The sequence below is a fragment of the Falco punctatus genome, assembly GCF_963210335.1.
Source record: "Falco punctatus genome assembly, chromosome: 3".
NCBI classification, from domain to species: Eukaryota; Metazoa; Chordata; class Aves; order Falconiformes; family Falconidae; genus Falco; species Falco punctatus.
Window position 1 is genome coordinate 110756202 of NC_137582.1, and position 21682 is coordinate 110777883.

At 41.4% G+C, this 21682-nt stretch overlaps 1 protein-coding gene across 3 annotated transcripts in view; it reads right to left on the reverse strand.

The window, feature by feature from the left end:
* CAPZB (capping actin protein of muscle Z-line subunit beta) overlaps window positions 1–21682 on the reverse strand; it is a 61020-nt gene that overhangs the window by 14530 nt on the left and 24808 nt on the right. For all 3 annotated transcript variants that reach the window (XM_080379327.1, XM_080379326.1, XM_080379325.1), the window contains 2 exons: window positions 17969–18090; window positions 12427–12540 (listed from right to left, as the gene is read on the reverse strand). In XM_080379327.1, the coding sequence (XP_080235453.1) occupies window positions 12427–12540; window positions 17969–18090 (236 nt within the window). The remainder of the gene's footprint in view (window positions 1–12426; window positions 12541–17968; window positions 18091–21682) is intronic.

Genomic DNA, 21682 nt, shown 5'->3' on the forward strand with positions numbered 1-21682 from the left:
GACCACCTAAATCTCAGGTTGCTGGTAGCAAAAAACACTCGCCTAGAAATACTAATAAAACAATGACATCTGCAGAACCCCACACGTTCTTTGTAACACCAGGGCTACACTCCTTGTGTGCCAGATGGAAGACACACTTTAAAAGAATGGTAAGCAACCCAACAGTGTAGGAAGAAAGATGCACAAGATGCAGCTTTGGATTCTAGAACACCAAAACTGTGACCCCCACAGCTTTTTACCAACAATTCCCATTCTTAAGTTACCGAAGAGCCATTAGGAGTATTGAGCTAAAGGGAATACTCTTTCATGGCGCAGAACTCTTAGACCTCAGCAACGAACTCACACTGCACAGAATCACCATCTCCTGCAAAGAGCTAAGGAAAGGAGGAGATGCAACTTCAGCTGAGCCACAAGATCAATGACAAAATTTTACTCATTGGACACTTTTTTTTCCTGCTCTGAGCATGCACTGCTGTTCTGCAAGTACATACATAAAGCAGACAAAACACCTGAGAATTCATTGTCTGGAGCAGAGCAGAAGCTCATCATCCAAAGACAGGAGGAGCTGCTCTGTCTGACAGTTCCCAGCAGCTAAGCTGAGGAGTCACGCAGGTTTAAACTGTTCTACGTTCCTGCCTCTTACTGTCACGACCGAGACGATCCCATCGATCTGCAAGTGACTGCATGTTTCTCCTCTTCTGCAAGAAAGGAAAGTCTCACTCATCACCAACATGAAACATTTGTTGAACCCTCCCACCTGCACGCTCCCCTCCTCTCTAACCACGAGCCTAGCAGTCGTTAATGGCACATAAGATTTGATTTACTGTGCATTTTGGACTTTACTTACAAGTCAGAGAAAAGATATTGGGAAGTTAATGCAAATAACACAGGTAACCTTCAACATATTCTGTGCACTTACAGACCAGTCCAGTATGTTTTTTCAGGAAGGCAGAGTCACCAAAACAGCCCCAATTCTTTTTAATCGCATGCATCCAAGTCTGTAGCAAAACCAATGTTGACCCCAGGATGGGTATATGACTTCACATTAACTCACAACGTAATTTTCTTTTTAATGGGTGGCTACTGCTTCTCATCACCAAGCTTAGCCTGGGCACATAACAAACATACACACCACTGTCCTATCATATTTGTCAAGCCACTGATAATATACCATTAAAAAAGGAAAGCCTTTTGCTCCACAGGCATGCTAAAGCCAGACTTCCAGCAGGCAATTTAAACCTAACAAACCAACAAACACCTTTTTTATATCCCCTGGGGAATTCACAAATGGATTTGGGTTAACGCAGTTAATGGGAATTTCAGTCCCGCAGCGAAGCTCGGTTCCAATCTAAGCGACCTCTCCTTTGACAAAACTGCAGCGTGAATCAAAGGCCAGAGAGCAGAAGCTATTGTCCCTTTCCAGACCACGTTTGCTTAAAAAAAATATTCATATATAGAATAAGTGAATTCACTCAAAATGAACTGGCAGCCGCTGAGAATATTACAGTGTGTACAGACAGTTTCCCCATTACCCACTTTATGAGCTTGCTATGAGCATGAAACATTAATTAAGAGAAGGACCGAAACAAGGTTTTTGGAAATTTATTCTTACCTACTGTACTTTGATCCTGATGACATGAAACAGGAAAAAAATAATTTTTATGTGGTTCACCTTTATGAGATTTTACATAAAGGCTTTTGTGGGTATTTTAAGAATGTGCTAAAATGTTGTCTGAAACCACATAAAACCATCTGAAGAACCTCCCGCCAGAACTAACAGTGCACACATGGAAACGCTTTAACTTGCCTTTGTATATTTAATGAATCAAATATAGTATTAATATTGTTTTAAATACCAACATGCTATTTCAATAAAGTTGCTTTGCCATAGCCAGATCCAGTATCTTGAGACCCAAACAACAATGCCAGCGACCGAACCATTATGAATCCAAGGCACGCTGGGATATATATTAGCCAAAGCCTCCTCTGTGCTTCAGCAATATATAATCGCTTCGAAAATCCACTCCTCCCCTTCATGGGGAGAAAATATATATAATTGATTACTACATTAGACTTCCCCTTTCCTCACGCAGCAACTAAAATGCACCAAAGTGGGATTTCTGAAGACTGGCTAAACCCAAGAAAGTCGTGTTTGGAGAGGGGAACATTCCTTGAAAGCTGTTTTCTTCAAGAAAAATAAAGAAGTGCTACAGGTTAATTGGCTGCTACATAATAGAAAACCGGATGACAGACAGATTGGTAGGAATTTAAATCTTACATTCATGAACTTGGATTTGCTGCAAGAAAGCTGGGCTACCTCCAAGAAACCCCTTCACCACAGATTAAAAAGCAGCACTTATTAAAATCCAAGCAGGAGAGGTAACCAGCTTGGAAAAGGTTCCTGAAAGGATAAGCTGGTATCTTCGCTGTTAAAGACACGGGCGGGCAAAGCAGAGCACAGGCCCATCAGTCACAGGCTGCAGTTGCAGCAGAACACTTTGAAAGCACAACACAGCTCCTGGGTCAAACAATTTTCTTGGACTGGCTGTTCTGGATACCCCTGCTCATGCTAAGTTATCCTCCCACGCAGAAGCGCTCATACAAGGCAATCCATCTTCTTTAGAAGCTTGAGTCCTCTCCCACAGCACCCAAGGCCCTGTACAAAGAAATCAAAGAAATCTGCAGATGCTTCTGACATGCACAAGAGGTCTGAAGCGGGAGGAAAAGTCTGATTCTTTCCGGGGTACCGCAGAAACATCCCCAAGGACAAACCATTTTCAAAGGTCAGCAATTCAAAGCAAAACCATCTCTCCTCTTCTGCTCAGGGACATGCATCTCTCCAGGATGCACTCCGGGGTTTACCTACAGACAAGTTTCTTAACGAAAAATGAAAAAAACAGTCATATGGTTGTCATGTCCCTTTATTAACAACCAAAATGCTGCCAAATGGTATCACAGCAGCACAGAAGAGTTTGGGTTGGAAGGGACCTTGAAAGACCATCTAGTCCAAACAATACCCCTGTCCTCTCTGAGGACAGCCAGTGTTCTTACATCTCTGGTAAAATCTTTTTGTAAAGTTAACCAGGAAGGTGACTAAAAGGTGTAGGGCCCAACATAATCATTAATTCTCTTTACAAAATTCAGAATAGCATTTCACTCAAAATCAATTACAGTTTTAATGTCATGATCAAACACTTAAGTTTTATATCCGTTACTCATCAACCACAGAACTCCTGGAAAAAGCTGTTTTATACAAAAAATGTCACACTTAAGGCTGACCTACTTTACAAATGTAAGAATAAAAGAAAATATTTAAGCTAAGAGTGATCCAAAGCTTTATGAAGTGTTTGAAGTCTAAGCGGGTGGAGACGCAGGATGGAAACTTGTTTAAGGAACTCGAGCTGTATCCATGAAATAGAGACACTGTGGCCAGAACAAAGCCGTAACTTCAAGAGGGATGTGATCGGGGAGGAAATCCCCCAGCTTCCAGCTTAGACCTCAAGAAAGAAGGACAGATTAATCACTTTGGTTTACCACTAAAGGACAGATCAGAAAAGGACCAGTAACTTTCCTGATAGCATTCTACTTCTTACAAGCCTTGCAAATGAATGCTGGACCCTAGACGGAGAAAATGAGTTTCCACCGCACTGCAACACAAACAAACCATGACTTTCAATTACACTTCAGAACCAAATCACTCATCCATAAAAACATGCGTGTTTTCCAGTAAGTAACCGAGAGCCAGAAACAAAAACCCACCCAGTGTCTCTGGCTTATGGCTCTTGCAGCACTAAGCCACAAAACCCTTGTGCCAAAGCACCAGTACCTGGAACCCCCAGACTGGCTACGCAAACCTTCAAAAGAGTTGCACAGTATTTTGAGCTGGCTCATTTAAAGCAGCAAAATATATTTTCTTCCCCTTCCCAGGTTTCATAGCCATTTGTTCCAGCTACAGAAGTTCAGCACAGGAAGAGAAATGTCTCCATCTATTTAGATCAACAGACTTCCAAGAAACAATGTCATCTAAAAAACCTACCCCCAAAGGAAAATATCGAGCATTCAGCTACAAATGTTTTTACAAGAGTGACAATGACTTAAAGTCACAGTCTGAGAAGCCAGTGTCTAACAGCAACCCCAAAACATTACCTAAAAGACCAGGTGAGGAAACAGACATTTCAACCATTATTAAAACAGATGGCTGTAATGGCAAATGACTTTGGCACAATTTTCACCGAGTCCTTCCCCTGTGATTGCACCCCATCACCTCAGACCAGCACATAAACAGCAACAGAAATATGAAGGAAGTGGCAAGTTCAGCACCCCACCCTCTGCCAACCCCAAAACCTTGCTAAGGTATTCATTACAATCACCTGCAATCTATAGCTATAGTGAAGGGGGGGGGGAAGCCTTCAGGGGGACACCAAGAGATCTGAAGTGTCACTAAATTTTGTTGCCTGCATCCTCCATCCAGCTTTCTAGTAACGAGGCTCACAAGCCTGCTCTCTAATAAAAAGGGCAGGTTGGTACCAGGAACTAACCAGGATATAACACTTCTCCCACTGGCCTAAGTACAGATGATTTACAACTCCTCTCTCCCTCCTTCTTTGGTCCCAGGAGGGCAACCATGTAACACTTTCACAATGTTAGCTAAATACTTAAAATGAAGAAGTTAAAATGTTTGTGTATACAGACCAGCTGTTTTTCACCGCAGTTTATGAATTCAGCCCAAAGTATGCTTGTGGACTCTGTACAGGTATTTTACAGAAATTCTTTCCAGCATACACAGGTGCAAAAATCCCTCGAGCAAACATACCAATCTAGTTAGGTATGTGTAACTTCAATGCCAGTTGTACTTAAAAGCACACATCTGGACCATGGTGGGATGACTCAAACTGCGAAGCAGAGCTGTGAAGTGCAAGAACTCCTTAAGGAACGAAAACAGTATCCAAACAATGGGATCCTGAAGGCTAAAAAAAACCTCCCAGAGCCTCCCATTTTGTGCCTTCTAGTACTTCATTTAAAATAAATAAATAAAACCACCACAAAACATGTATTGCTCACATTTTCCTTACCATCCGATTGCTCTTGGCAGATGGAAACTAATGACTAAATCCCCTTTGAGAAGTCACCTGGAAACAGTTCCATTAGCTACCTAATAAGCAAGACAATGGGTCACTTTGTAACATGTCCAAACCTGTAACCGGTTCATTAACTACCAGGAAGCGCCGACTGCTTACAAATCTTTCACCCGTACCCATCCGCTGGACCAGCGTGCTCTGCAGAGACAGCCCACTGCTACAGCCACCGACAGTCTGACACATTTTAGGTTCTGCCAGCTATAATTCAAATATGGGTAGGAGGGGAGAAGACAGCAACAGAAGTCTTCCGTGTCATGTATCGGGTTTGCCAAAGTCTGTGCAGACTACAGATTTCACGTGATGTACTTCTTTAAACCGGCAGTATCTGACATGCTACAAGATGGCTATTAAGTAACTCTGTCTTCAATTTTCCACCATTAAAACACCACAGATTTGTGAGGGCACAAGGTAAAAATCTCTAAGTGCAAGCACAGCCATGTACTATTAAGAGATACTCAGTCTGAAAATTTCAGATTACAATAAACCAACACTTTAAAATCTAGTCTCACTCCATTTTTGAAAGCATGTAAGTAATTTCTTACTAGGGATTGCAAGCCTTCAGAGAGCGGTGTTTGAGGACAGTGCTGCATCATCAGTGCTGACCTCCTAATACAAGCTTTCCCTCTCCAGCGTTCACTTTTATGTAATCACAGAGAACCGTGGGAACCCAAGGGAAAAACTCCTCCTCCGCCAAATATCTCAGATTCAGAAGATAAGAATGTAGTCCGTACAGAACTGCTCCAAAATGAAGCACCCAAAGAAAAAAACAAAAATCAGATGAAAAGCAACTAATTTAGTTTTCACAGCATGACAGTATGCTTAATTTTTTCCCCTCTAAGTTTGCTCTAATCTGTGTATTATATATCAGCAACTTCAATATTGATTCTGGTTTGAGTTTTGAGCTGCCCATGGGGACTCCCAACGCTGCTCTGTTTACTCTTACATCTAAACAATTTCCTTGGGAAAACATCATGGTTGTAATTTTAAAAAGCACACGAACATTAAAGCAGCGAGCATCTTGGCAGTTTAGGTCTGTCTTATGAGACTTCATCTTGTACTTATCAGTCTAACCCGGAGGCAAGAATCTCACAGATGACATAATCCTGATGTCACACCCTATTGTGCAAAACCCTCGCCAGCAGTGAGATGGAAAGTCAGGTTTCCTTAGTGCTACGATGCATAACAAATGCATCTGGATTCAATCTGCAGGGCCCTTGCTGCGAAAACCACAGTAACCATCATGCCCAAGAGAAAGCCATCACAAAGGGCTAGTAACCATTAATGAGGAACAGTGAGCTAATGGCAATAAAGTCACTTCAAAGCTTTCCATGGGTTCTGAGTTTAGGCAAACTAGGTTTACATCTAAACATAGACAGAATGCTTATATAAAGAGCTCACAGCTGCCTAATCACTTTGTGAGTTGAAAGTGGCACTGCAGGCTACAGGAATCGAAGCTCAGCGCCTGCTCCCCCGTGCACACCTACAGGCACGAGCAGCGGCAGGCTGTGCTAAAACCAAAAACGCTCATTATGCCTCTTACATCTGGTGCTCTCCTTTTATTTACTTGGTGGAATCGGCGCTGTTCCCCGCACAGTATAAATCAAATTCGGTCAGGCAGATAAATAGAGCAGTTGCTACAAACCTTGCGAGGAGTTCAAAATCGGAGAGGAATGAACTCCGCCGAGAGGATCGTGTGGTCTATCAGACCAGGTAAATGAACATACAAAGGCAGGGGAGGAGAAATGAGATGACAATCTACAGCAGCACTCTGAAAGGATTAAAGTCTAAAGTCAGCCCTAATAGAGGGTTGCCATTTTTTCTTATCAAGCCAAGCAGGCAAAAGGCCAGTATCGGAGGTGGTTCATGCACAGAATCCAAAATAAATTAAGAAAACCGGTAAGAACAGCTATCAAGGGGAAAGCTATCCAGCAGCTTACAGGACATCTGAGCATACTCGATAGCAGAGATGATGGTGCAGAGTTCAATGCCAACAAGCCACAGGGTCAAAACAAGACAACCCGCAAGTTCAGTAAATCAAGCTCTTCAATGAGATTAAACACACTAATAACAACAAAAAAATTAATAAAAAGTCAGCCCTGAGCACTCTAAAAACTGAAGGGCAAGCTTGCCTGTCACTGGGACTCTGCTGCTGCCCCTGACCAGCAGCACCTTCAAGCTCTCTAGCAAAAGGCTCCCGAATCTGCGCATTCCTGAAGGGCCACGCGTACAGGCAGCCACTGTAGCCTTTCATCCTCGAGCTGAAAACAGAAAGGTGACAGACGTTCAGGTTTGGTACTTTCTATACCGCAAAGAGCACGACATACGCTTGGCTGGCAGGGGTGCCATCCTCAGCACTGCTAACACCATCAAACATTTGAGTGACTAACTCCATTTTGGACCGGATTCCAAAACAAAATTCAATAATAAAAGGATTACACACAACAAAGACATTTTAGAGGTCAATCCTCTCCCAGACCTCCTTCCGCTCCTACCAAATTCCTTGTCCAGAGCACTAACATAATAAATTGAAAATGGATCAACATCAAAACACAGATAGAAGCAGAAGTTCAAAAGGCTTCATTGCTCACACTGTTGAGGGAACTCAAAACCTTAATCAGTAGAAACATTTTCAGGAGCAGAATGATTAAGATGAGCATTTTTTTCTTTCCTTTTCTTTTAAAAGTTGTTAAAAATCAAAAGCACCATTAAATCCAACTTAACCCAAGAAACAAAGAAGTAAGAAATAGCTTTCTAAATGTATGTCAGCTTACTAAACCAGTCCAAAGTTGCCAAAACTCATCTTGTTTGTAGAAATATACAGATCAGCAGCATCCTTCCCCAGGGAGGTCTATTTAATCACTTCAGAAATTATTTCTTCCAGACAACAAAGCGCAATTAGATTACTTAATTAAAGCACTGATTATCTCCAACGCAAAACAACAGAACACAGCATCTAAAATAGATAGATTTAACCAGATGCCCTGCTCCTCATTATGCTTTGATTTCAATCAATCGCGCACACACACGTCAAGCAAAGGGCAATACATTACAACCATGTGTTTGAAGAAATTATCTTCACAATATTGGAAGCGGAGAGCCAAGGCTCTAACTGAATGGTGTAAGATATTAGACTTCCATCTGGGAATAATAACCTACTGAACAAAAACATACCACGGCATTAGCTTCAGGCAGTGTCTGAGTTAAACCTGGCAGCAGGAGATCAAAATGAAACAGTTGTTTTTTGGGAAAGTGACATGCATTTTGGTAAAACAGATAACCAAGAAATATGCTTGTTGTTTAACTTAGATAACAGACAGGGACTTAAAACCTAGTACAATTCCTCTTTAACCCAAAAAGATGTGAACATGCCTCCTGAAATAAAAGGTGGGCAACTCCGAAGATACTTAAAGGTAGCATGCATTAAAACAGACACTGGCAGGGAACAACTCAGCACTGGTGTAAGAGGCACTGAGGATCCAACAAAGTTGTTCTTCTCGAGCTTTCACAATTTGAAACAACTCCATGCAATATTACAAGACTCCTCCAAGCTTGTTTGCACGCTACGGTCATTCAGTGTGCTGGCCAATAAGCTTTTTGGGACAAAACTAGTCACCAGTGAGGAAATCCAAATGGATTATTTCACGCAAATTGTTAACAAATGCGTAACAGGCTGCTGCTATCAAAACACCCACGATAGCAGGTGCCAACCCCTTGGGAAACAGCAAATATGTGCCAATGAGTCACTAAACGTAGGTGGATACTTACCACACCTGATTAAAACAGAAATCTAAAAAGGAACGGTATGTGGGCCAAATGGGACTGCCACAAGGAAAAACTGAAACTATCTGAAGTCCTGGGAGACACCCGAGATGAACCCTGCGAGGTATTATCACCTTACTGTGCATAAAGGTAAAACGGGAGATAATCCAGAGGAAGCTGGGACCATATGCTGAGAGCAGAGTGGGAATAGCACATATTCTCACAAGCACTTCTTTTTCTGTAGGAAGGAGACGTCTTCCTCTTCCACACCCCACCAGAACGACCAGTATAAGATGTATTTCAAAGCTGGGGAATGAAGCGAGCACTGTGCAGAGCAACACCTCAGAGATCGGCGTATGCAAGGTATTAAGATAACACAACATCTTTCTGCGATGGGCAGTCCACACTGGCCAGATGACTGCGAGCACAAGATCCAGCAGTTTAGCCCAGCATGGCTGGAAACAAAGCCACAAACCGCTTTGAAAAAGCTAGCAGAAACCCTCATTATAGGCCTAAAATGTCTAACAGCCCAGGAAATTCAAGCACACTGGGGCCCAGTGTTCTCTGTGAATGACTGCTTACATAAGATTATTTTTGTATTAACTGTTACCTCTCTACCATAAAACACAGCATAGCTGTGGTTAAGAGGTGCAGTTCAAAAACATTCTCGAGAGGGACAGAACAGCCGCTTAAGGGACCGCTGTATGAGAACCTGTTGTGTCAGATCTGAGGTTTCTCTCTCCACACCATTTTCATCCCCTTTCATAACCTGCATTTCTGCAACGCAAGCTGAAAGCCTAACAGTGCAACAGCCACTGTGCTTAAATTTGCAATTTTTTAAGAAAAAGAGTTAGTAATTGAAGTATCAATTAGCTTGGTGTCACCCAAGAACGGGCTGTTTGGACAGACGAACCCATCAGAGTGAACAGAGACAACAGAAGTCTCTGCAGGTCAATTCAAAAAAGTTTTCTGGCCACTGCCTATGAAAGGAACACCGTTACTGGAAGGTGGACCTGTCATAAATCTTCCCATATAACAGAAACCCTAATTTCCACAAAAGATACAGCACTGAAGATGCCAGCATACTACTTTTTTGATTAATACAACAATGCTTTCAAGTGAGCCTGAAATATTTCACAACGCTGGAAAAACTCTGTTGCCACTGGCTCTGGGATTTGAAACACCACTGATAACTTTGTCCTGGAACCGATGCATCATGCACTCCTTTCCCAGTGCTGCAAACTGCCAAACCAGAAGGCCACTGACACCTTTAATTGCCATCACATGGCTCGGTCCTACTTCTGGCTTTACAGTGGGTACACAGTATTAGTTTCCAGCTCCAGCAGACCATGGAAATTACATCATTGCAATTGCCATCTTGTTCCCACTACAACCTTCCCCACACTTCAGACTCCCACATGGCTTCAGCAGCTGCTACGCGGGTAATTGTTACAGCCATTCCCAACCTGATCTGTTGGCAAGACCAGCAAGCAGCAGCGTGAAAAGTTGATGCTCGTTACCCCCACCTCATTTCCCCCCACAGCTCCAATCTCCAAGTAAAAATTAAGCTTCTGATGTCAAAATACAAAATCCAATTGTCTTATTAAGGAAACCGCAGAGTCCAACTACTAGAACAAAAGCATGTTTCTATCCAATCCTCTGTTGTAGGTAAAATACAAATCATTTCCAATTTCAAGCATGAGGAACCTTTCAAATGGTCTGGTTAAGTTTCTCTAACTCTGCAAATTCTTTCCAAAAATGCCACAATTTTTTTTACACCGCTCAGCAAAATGTAAGCCACCCTTCTCCTCTTTTTCTGACACATTTCTGAGATCATAACATGCATCAAAGCATACTGTGCTGACAGATGCGCTTATCTAGTCTGACTACACTGCGACTCATAATGCCTCTGTCATTTCTGGCTGATGACATGAGAATGAAGTCTTTGTGAGAAACCCCTCCCATATCCCCTCTAACAATGTATTGCCTATAAAACTTGGACTGACAAACTGAAAGATGAAATTTTATACAATCTCGCCTTTTACTTCCATACAATATATTAAGACTACTGTTGTACCACACGCTGAACAGGGTTCAGCAGATTCACCCAAGTCTGAGTAATCTGCACCGAGCTTTTCTTCCAGCCAACAAAACCTTTTTAAAGAAGTATTGTATCCAGCCATGAGTTCACGGTCACTTGATCAGAAACGGATTTTAAAAGACAACCTTGGTTGCATAAACCTACTAATTTTCATCTGAGTGTATTACAAATCCTATTGGTCCCAGTCTGTTCTGCACCTGGGGAGTAACTGCAAACCTCTTTGCTGCAAATGCAAAGTTCCTTTCTTCCAGTAAGTTCAGATACCAACCGCTCCTTACAAGACAAGCTGGGTATCTATGAAAATAGTACATGAAAATGAGTAAAAATTTGATATGTGTAACAAAAATGTGATGATTACACCTTTGGACAGGCTACATTTACATCAACCCACATCTTAAAATAAGTAGAAAATCAAGCAAGAAAAGTACCTTTTAACCTGCTTTTGTTAGCATTGTAGTAGTACAGTGACGCACAGTGAACTACCTCTAAGGATGTGTTTTATCTCCACTTCTGAGCAATGTGAAGAAGCAAGTTTGTTCACCTTCTTCATGGCCACTAGGCACCTCCAGTAAGAGAGCATCCCGTTACTGAAGAAAGCAGTAAAGTCCTTTTTTTTTTTTTGCAACCCACACTTGATTTTTACATTTAGCATTACTATTTCCATCCCATCACTGCTTAGGACACCACAACCTATAAAGACAACAGCTAAATCCCATCACATCTCAAGCCCTTGGACGCAACTGCAATACAAGATCAGGGCAGTCCCACCTTTTAGAAAAATTGTTCAACTGCCAAGTCACCCAGACAGTTTCCTGTCGCTGCTTTAAAAAAGGCACTGCCTAATCTACGTTTAGCTGACACATGCTCTATTAATTCCTTTGCTTTACACCTCTTTAACAAGACAGGGCCTAAAACGAGCGTCAGAGCACAGCCCTTGCAGAAGTACATTAATCCCCATATAGCTGCTGCATTTTGGTATACTAGTGCCTGCTGTTTTACTGGAAGATGTGAAAGTTGCTGAGATAGATATATAGATATAGATATATATGTACATACACACACAGAGAGATATTCTGAGAGACTTCAGGCTTGAGGGAATGGAAAAAGCAGATGGTTTAAGACTGAACTTAGTCAAGATCAAAGAGAACACAGGTCATTTCAGGACAAAGACACCATTAATCTGTTAAAGGGGGGAGGGAGGCAGGAAAGCACCTCAGCATCAGCTGACAAATTTGATCATGTTTTCATATTGTGAAATCACAGCAGATACGCTTCCCAACAGCAGATCAGCAGCTGCCCACCCATATTTCCTTGGTATGCCACTCTCAGAGGCAGCTAGCGACCACATTTTAGACTCATTGTGCGTACTGCATGCCTGCTGAAGGAAACAAAGAAAGCAGAGGGCTCTGTACGGTAGAACTGACATACAAGTCTCTGTACTGGTCAAAGGCATTGTTGGCTTCCACCTCCAGCTTGCGCAGGCGAGCAGATGGCATGGCACCGTCTTCCAGGGGAGGATCGTATTTGTTACTCCATGGTGATCTGCCAAAGAGACAAGAAAAACAGAGGCGGTTAGACAACCGAGACAAACTGAAAGGTTTGAGATCGGTGGGTCTGACCTGATCCGCAGATGCCAAACTTCCAGAAAACCAAAAGGCATGAGAGCAACCTGTAAGCATTTCACCCTCAACAGCCATTTCAAACGCTGACAAAAAGGGGACACTGACTCCTCAAAATTTCGTGTACCCGGGGAACACTTACCATCTTCAGGTTTCTACTATATCCTTCTTAAATATTCAAAAAGGAGGTCTCAGCACATTAGATATTTTAAATTATTTTCATGCAAACACAAATAGATTGTGTAGTTTATTTGGGACGTGACAGTATTTGAGCCAAACACTGCTGTCTACAATTAAGGTCCAAATTCTACTCCACTATTTTGCTTTGAAATAAACTCTACTTTTAACATAACATTAGGAAAACGCTTGAACAGTTTGAAGGATTTAACAGGGTTTGTAAAGCTGTAGGTTTTACTATAGTTTCTGCAGGTGTGGAAGAGATTTTGTGCTCTTAATGAAAGATTTGGTATTAAAAGATTAATGGACCCCTTTGCCCATCTGCTTGGGACTTTTATAATTCCCATTCTGTAAACCTGCATTCTCCTTTTCATTTCCCCTTGGAATAACCAACCTACATATATCACTGCTAGTTTAAAGAAAGGTACCTCTACCCTTTACCTACTCCCTACTCAAAATGTTCCAGCCTACTGGTACTAGGTCTTAATGCAGTCCATACGTAAGGGCTTTTTCCTCAGCAGCCATTTGTTATTCGTTTCTCAAAGGCATCTAGTTTTGACATCTGTTCAGTGCAAAGCACAAAGAACAGGCTCTGCTTTGCTCTGGCTTTCACAACCCTTCACTCCTCCCTACCACATCTGATTCAAAAGGTGAGACACCAGGAAAAGCTAAATCATTATGTCACATTCCACCGGAGCGATGTTTTTCAGGTGGTGGTTCTCACTTTAAAACTTTGAAGAGTCAACAGCTACAGGAGTGCTCCTTTACCTAACAGCTCTCTGAAATCTGGAAGATACACAAAAATCACCGCCAGTTCTTCCTGCGGGATTCCCAAATGGCACACCTACACCCATCGGGCAGTACACATAAAACCAAACGATACCAAAGAAGTTATGGCAGTCACAGCACTGACCTTGCTACCATGAAGTCTGCAAAAGCAAAGCCAGGGCTCGTATGCCAAGCAATGCATACGCTGCTACCTGATCAGCAGCGTCCGTTAGGATGCACTTGCTTTTTCTTTCCCTAAATTTTAAAAGGCTGATTCAAAAAACGTTCTGTTTTCTGTAAATTCAGAACACTATGCTTCTCCATCAGGGATTAGGAATCTGGCAAGCAGGGAACTCATACCGAAGCCACAGTGAAGATACTCTAAACCTTACATCTCTTCTGCAGGCTGCAGGAACGAAATTTAAGGGAAGCCTACTAACATAGATTCTTCTAGCTAACGGACTGTGGCATTTTCAACCCGTTACAGTCAGAGCCAGAAGCAACTTCACCTAAAAAAAAACCCAAAAAACAAAACACAACCAAAACCCTCATTAACACAACCCCACATTTTTCTTTTTGTGGAAGAGTACTCACAACCTATTTAAAAAACTTAAATGGGGGCTATCTGAAGAAAGACAGATGGACAAGCAGTTAAATTTCAAAAGTCAGACCTCTAATTTCCCTAAAAGAGAATGTTTTTTGTTTCAGCTAACAGGTTTCAGTGTTGTTGGCACCAAATTCCCCATAAGGATTCCATTTAATAGAGTGATCAAACACACTTAGCGTGGAAATGTATGGACAAAGTCAGGACCTTGAAGTCATATTAAAAAAAAATTAATAAAAGCTCTGCCTTCACAATGTGGATTCCATGGCTGTTTGACATCCTCCACAAACCTTCATTATTACAAGACCACTCGCAGAAGTGCCTGTGAAACTATGTGCATGAAAGGCTGCTCCCACAAGCAGCACTGTTACAATATGAAGAAAACAAAACCAATAAATTTATGAAGATCCAAGAGAGAGACTCCAAAAATCTACCTTCTGGTCTGATCCATACGCAACACAGAGAGAATCAAGTCTGTCTAAATACAAGGAAGGAGTAAACTGTGATGGGCTAAGCATTAGGATATTCATTTCCCAGTGTGCTGCCCCATGAAACTGCTGGAGTTAACACCTGAATGGCCAAACATCCTGCAGCAGCTTTTTCTCAAAGCTAATTCCCAGTCAAACTGTAAAGTCATTCAAAAAAATCCTATAAAACTTGATTCCCAGTAAGAATGTCTGACTGCCTAGCTCTACCTTTCCTGCCAAAGTAGCATGAGGCTCAGTTGTCCACAGAATGCTTTGAAATCCTTGGATTAGTATTAAAAGAAATGCAATTAGCAACCTCTCCAATAAGAAAAAGCCTGGTGTTTAGTTTGAAGTGTGCAGTAATTAGGGATGTAGCATGTTGCAGGCAGGGAACAGTATTTCTTGAGACTTCTAATTGAGCATGTGGTTCTGAAAAATCTTTGTGGAAATATCAAAAGCTTTTAAAAGCACAGTAAACTCCTCCTAGATTTTGGCCTAATTGATTAAATTAGTGTAAGAGCCACTTTCCAGTAACAACTTCAGATTTTATGAGGTATGAATAACAGTGTCTGAACGCAGGCACAGAATGGGATTAACACATGCACACGTTAGCATGGCTTGGTTTTCAAAGGCTTTTGCTCTGCGATGAAGGAAAGAATTTACTTCACAAAACAGAGCTGAGACCAATCAATTCCAGAAGGAAGAATCACTTCAATCCAGAATATCCGAATCAAAAGCCTTAAAGAACAGCATTCTTTAATGCAGCAATTAATATATTATGCCTATTCTTTATGAACAAATGAAATAGCTCTTCTGAAACTCCATTACTAAGTCCTGAACATTTCCAAGTGACTTAAAAAACCTAAGTCCTCCTGCTTCTTAACTACTTAAATATCGTCTCAGAAGGAGATTGAGCAAATTTCAGAGGCAAGCATGAAAACAACCTTAAAGAAAGGGCTGCCACATGCACTAATTAAACACGCAGGGGCCGAGGAGGGTGCAAGTGTTTTAAGTTATTTCAGCATGTCACAATACTGTTTAACAAGTGCCTTTTCAAGTTTCCTGTGTCTCTGGTGATAGATGCTCCTGTCAACAGCCTAAATAGGATCCAAGGGGACTGCAAGGAACACATCACAACTTCAGTGAGAAAGCATCTCTTGAATGACCCACAAGAAATACAGGATCTAATCCCTTCTGTTGCATCTGCCAGACAGGATACAGCTGCACGAGTACATCTTGTGGAGGGCAGTAGCTATAAAATGCTATTCTAGCTACTAATTTAGAACTGATTAAATGCACATAGCTGCTAACGCAGATCTGAACAGCTTGAACCTACAAGCTTAATGCACAAAGGCTTTTAAAAAGCACCAGACTTTTGTAGAAGGTTGAACAAATTTTCAATGTTAGACTAGAACATGAGTGAACACTTCACCTTAAAGACCTTCTTTCTTCTTGGCCCACTGCAATAGGTTATTTAAAAAAAAAACAACCTCATTAAGATTTACACTCAGCCACGATCCAGATGCACTGCCAAACTGCACACGTTATCATTCTCCTCCTCCTATTCCTAGGACAAAAATGAATCTCAGCATGTTCCCTGCGTAAATCACTTGCAGACAGATATGCTTTCAGTTTAGAGAAGTACATTTCCTGCAACTCAAAGCAATTGAATCCAATTAATCTAGAATCTTTTATAAGTTTACCTGTTTCTGCAATGATCCCCTCTGAGCCAAAGAAAAAAAAATATTGTTAAAATATTTTCTGGAATTCCACTTTGAACTAAAATTCTTGAACCATTGTGGGCAGATGAATGTAAAACACTACTACAAATATACCCAAAGCAAAACTAGATTATTACGGTACATCAGTTCCAATGTTAGCCCTAAAAACGTAAGCTATTACACTGAAGCTGCAAGGAGAGCCAGAACGTAACCCTTAGAATCATAACCAGAAGCAGCAGAATGGCTGAGCTGCTAGCTCCGGACATAAGATGAATGGTGGTCATTAGTTCACAGCCAAGCACTGTTCATTAAGGGTAAAGAATAAAAGGTAGGTGATACAATATTCACAAAGTTTTCTGGACTATAAGCTTTGTGATTGTTGATGAAATATTTGGAACGATGATACTGTCACTACAGCCATTAAGAAAAGTCAGTCAATGCAGAAAAGAGGGTGAGTAAAAAAAAAATATTAAAAAATTCACTCAAATACTTGAACAATTAGAGTCACTCAGCTGTAATCATCCTAATGGCAAGGTATACAATAAAAACATTAAGAGAGACTGCGTTCAAAGTCTCAGCCAAAATACTGAAAAGATTGTACCATTCCAGTACTACAGTCCCTTCTACTTCAAAATTCATTATAAATTAATTACATATAGCTTATATTGTGTAAGTATTTTCAGTGGTTTTGTCTACAGTCCTCAGAATAGATTAGCTATTTTAGTAGAGAGCGATTGCTTCTCTTCTAAACACTTGGGCCAAGATTTTCACGTAAAACTAACAACATTGCATGTCCAAAGTCAGGCTCCATCCCTTGCAAAATGGGAGTGAAATTGACTTTCCCAGCTGGCAAGTCCACCCTGTTTTGCACAAGCAAAAGATGAATTTGTTTAAACTGACTGCTTGCATCATCTCTTTTCTGTTGTTATCCATCCCAAAGATTTTACAACCCTGCGACAATAGATGGTTTACTTTCGTATCAAGGCCATCACGGTCATTTCTTCTAGAGATCTGACTGGTTTTAACTCTCTCAGATATAACTATGCTACATAAAGCCTAAGATAAATATGTTAGTCAGCCCTTTACCAAGGGATGGCTCCTGTGGGAAGCTGCTAGAAGCCTCCCCCACATCCAACAGAGCCAACACCAGCTGGCTCCAAGACAGACCCACCACTGGCCAAGGCTGAGCCCATAAGTGACAGTGGCAGCAGCTCAGGGGTAACGTATCTAAGAAGGGGGTAAAAAACTGCACAACGGCAACTGCAGCTGGAGGGAGAAGTGAGAATATGTGAGAGAAACAACCCTGCAGACACCCAGGTCGGTGCAGCAGCAGGCAGGAGGTGCTCCAGGCGCCTGTGGTGAAACAGGCTGTCCCCTTTAGCCCATGGAGGTCCACGATGGAGCAGATACCCACCCACAGCCCGTGGAGGACCCCATGTCTTACTAAAGAGAAGAGGATGTGAAATAGTCCCCATTTCATCGCCGAGAAGAGTTTCGTATCATTAAATTTCTTTTTTTGGCTAGAAACAAGAGGGAGAAGGGACTGCAATACTTGCACATAGCTCTCATCTACAAAGTAAACCAGTCAGCTCCTTGCTTTGGATATGAACTCACCTATATGAGTCTCCATCTCTGTTGTAGTCACACAATAGATAGTCTTTTCCTACCACCTTATCTCGCGCAATCTTCAATGGCTGATCAACAGAGGAGAGGAGATCTTCACAGAGGCTTGGGACCTGATGGTTTGGAGAAAAACAACAGGAAGGGAAGAGAGGGTAAGACATTAAAGTTAAAAGAGACTGGCATCCCTAAGAACAGATTTTGTTATTAATAGCCCACGTCTGTCCCAAAGCCAGAAACCATTTTTTTAAAACAAAAAAAAGCAATCTGCACTTCAGTTACAACACAATGCTACACTCCCACCACTAATAATTTCAGGTTTAATTACCTAACCACTAGTGTGGTCCAGTACACTTCAATATATACATTTCTCGATGTTAGCTTCTTGCCAAAGACAGCCAGTAAACTGATTGTCGAGGACTGATGAATAAAGGTAAATATTTATAATGGAGTAGAAACAAGGGAGCTGCTAAAAGAATACGCCGTCCATACGCTAGAGTGTATTTTTCACAAGCTCCTACTCTGGGTAGAGTTTAGAACAGTTTCCAGGCAGCTGGCCAAACATTACCATGTTGGCTAATAAAAGCACACGTGTGTCTGTGCGCGTGCACATATAAAATGAAATACATCTACACAGGTAGCTTTTCAGGGACTCATAACCCCCGCTGTACCCCTGCACTTCATGGGGAGAAAGACTACAAGATCTGCTTTTAACGCGGCAGAGAGGCTTCCATGTACTGCAAAGAGATGAGGTGACATTTTGCAGCCTAAAGCTAGCGTGGTTGCAAGCACAAGCAAATCAAGCAAGTTCCATCCTGTGGCCTCTTACTCCGGAGCTGATGGCAGCCCCGTTATCGATAGCAGTATCCCTATACTGCAGGCTTCGGCCAGGCCAGCAGCTCCCTCCAGGAACTCCATCTCCCCTGGACATACTCTAGGGCATGTGCAGCCACGCTTCCCAATCCTTCTGAGGGACTATCAATAAATCATTCCTGGAGTTATTACTGAACAATTAGTGTACTGTGTGTTTCCCTTGGGAAAAGCATTCCAGATTTTGTTGCAAGGAAGTAAAACACCCTTTCCCAATGGAAAGTTGGGAACGCAACAGGATATGGGACAATTGGTAAGTTCTTGAATATACGGTGACAACATGCTAATACAGAAGATAAAAGAAATAACCAGTGTGGAATTTCTTCCACATTTCATTTTACATTGTAAAGAAGAAAACCTGATTGAGAACGTGAAGACAAAAGGTAATCGAGGGTAAAATTAATCATGAAGTGATGAATTCACAACTCATGAGCAACAAAAAGGGAAGGGAGGAAGGAATAAAGAAAATTTGGAAGTGTGCTTTCTTCTCTTCAAGTCACTGATTCAGTGAACTGGTGAATATAATTCCAAAGGAAAGAAGCCTAGAGGAGAAAAACCAACTTAGGGGTGCAGCTCCCAAAAGCATAAGCAAAAAATGCAAAGCAATTAAAATAGCAAACTATTTTAATGCACTAGATGTGACATGAGAGATCAAACTGCCTGAAACAAAAACATTTCTGAGTACAAAGCAATAACATACAGAGGATATTAGTCAAAGTAAGGAGGGAGAAATATAAAACAATGTGACTGCAAAAGACAAAAAAAACAAACTCAGAAAGACCAAAGGATGAAACATGCGCCTAGCAAGAGATACACCACCTAACCCACACAATCATCCTGTAAACACACAAAAAATAAGAGGAAAATCAAGAAATGGTTAGTAAAGTTACCAACAGTGCTGTAAAAGCTGAAATATAAATCTGAGGTTTTTTACTTTGGCCTATATACACTGTAATGTGGTAATGAGTGATAACTGAAGAGCCCAGATGAAAGAGCAGGGCAGTTAAGTATTTATATAAAGCTAGACGCTTCTCATAGGAGTTCATAGTCTGATACCTGGGAGACCTGGCTGAAGCAACCTCAAAACCATTACACATGCACTGAGTAAATAAAAGCGGGCAGGAAGCAAGCAGCTTTTAGGAAAATCTTTACTTTTTCTGAAAACAGACAACCCTAATACTCCACGGAGCTGATACAAATCAGCAGTGTCGTGGCACAAGTTAAGTGCAATGATGTATCTGTGTTCATGAGCCCATCTGGTTCCACTTTGCCTCTTCCTTCGCTTCTCCATTAACTATGAATTTTAGGCTGACTCTTCAGGCAGAGAGCAACCTGAGATGACTGCTTCAATTTCAGATGCACACACAACAAGACCCAAAGCACCCCATCACGAAGAGCTGTGCTCCATGCTGTTCCTAAGAGTGACCAGCTGAATATATTCTTCCTCCTTGGCTGCAATTTGGCCAGCTGCCCATCAGCAGAGAGATAAGCGCCTAGGAACAGACTCCTCACTCTGACATGCGTTTAGAATGAGTAATAGTGATGGAAACACAATTTGGAGAAAAGTGGCGTTCTTCCCAGACTCTGTTTCTATTTCTTTTCTTTGGGAAAAGCCCTATGCTACGCGTGCAGGAAGGGAGCACGAGAGGTCTCGCTATACAATTCTTCAAACTCAAATATACATACAAAGCACTTCCAAAAGAAACCCCGAACTCAAGACAGAGTGAATTCCCCTGCAAAAAAGCTCCTAACAACCATCAGAATTTACAACCCTTACAAAAAGCCACACAAATAACTTTTAGATTTAACTTTCCTTTAAAAATAGCACACGCCTAGTATGGTGTTTCTGTACTGCTCAGTGGGAGAGCACAATCTTTTATTGACTAGAAGAAACTCTTAACACGTTGTTTTTAAGATGCAAGCTATTTAATTTCCACACAGTAATGGTGACCTAAGCTTATCCCTGGATGATTTGGTAACAGAGTTATTCATGAGCACGGTCACTTTTCCAAGTTCTAAGTGCTATGGCTAGTCTTACAGCCCTAACAGTGAATGCATTATGTCATATCCTTACTAGAATATAATGCTACGCTATATTATAATACTCCATTGTAACAGTGTGCTACGCATCCATTGTCTCTTTGGTACGTACACTCGACAGGACTTCAGGCAATATATTCTCCTTCTTTCAGAATAAAAAAAGTCACCCATCTACTTTGAAAATATTAGAAAGTCTCAACAGTGTTTATAAACAGAACAGATATCCCAGCTGATGGAACTACTCATGTAATTCTAATTATCGGAAAAGTGAGCCACAGTTACCTCACAAGGATAATTTCTCTATCATTTATTACATTTTGACAGCTGCTATATTTCCTTTCTAAGAATGAACTTACAAGACTTAAGTATATTGGTCTTCCTCTTCTACTCTAGGAAGCTGCCTACAAGGCAAATGCAGTGATTTGATTTGCAGCTTTAAACAATTCAGCTACATGTTCATGAGACTATTTGATTCTTCCTGAATTTAGGTCCTTTGCATTTTAGACCATGCACTGATGAGGTATTTGCCAGTGCCAGGCTAAGCTAGCTGCTGCCACATAAGCACTGGGCAATTATTTCACACTACACATACACCTTTCCTTAAATTCTTCTCCATGTCAAGTATTGAACCTTCCCAAAACATTTAAATTACTTTTGTGCACATTCAGACTTTCGCAGAATTCAGTTTACCTTTAGCAAGAAAACATACAAACCTTCCGATGCCAGCAAAGACAACTCTGCTTAGAACCACCACCAATTCTCTGGGTTTTCAGTCAGAAACACTGGGTTTGCATTATT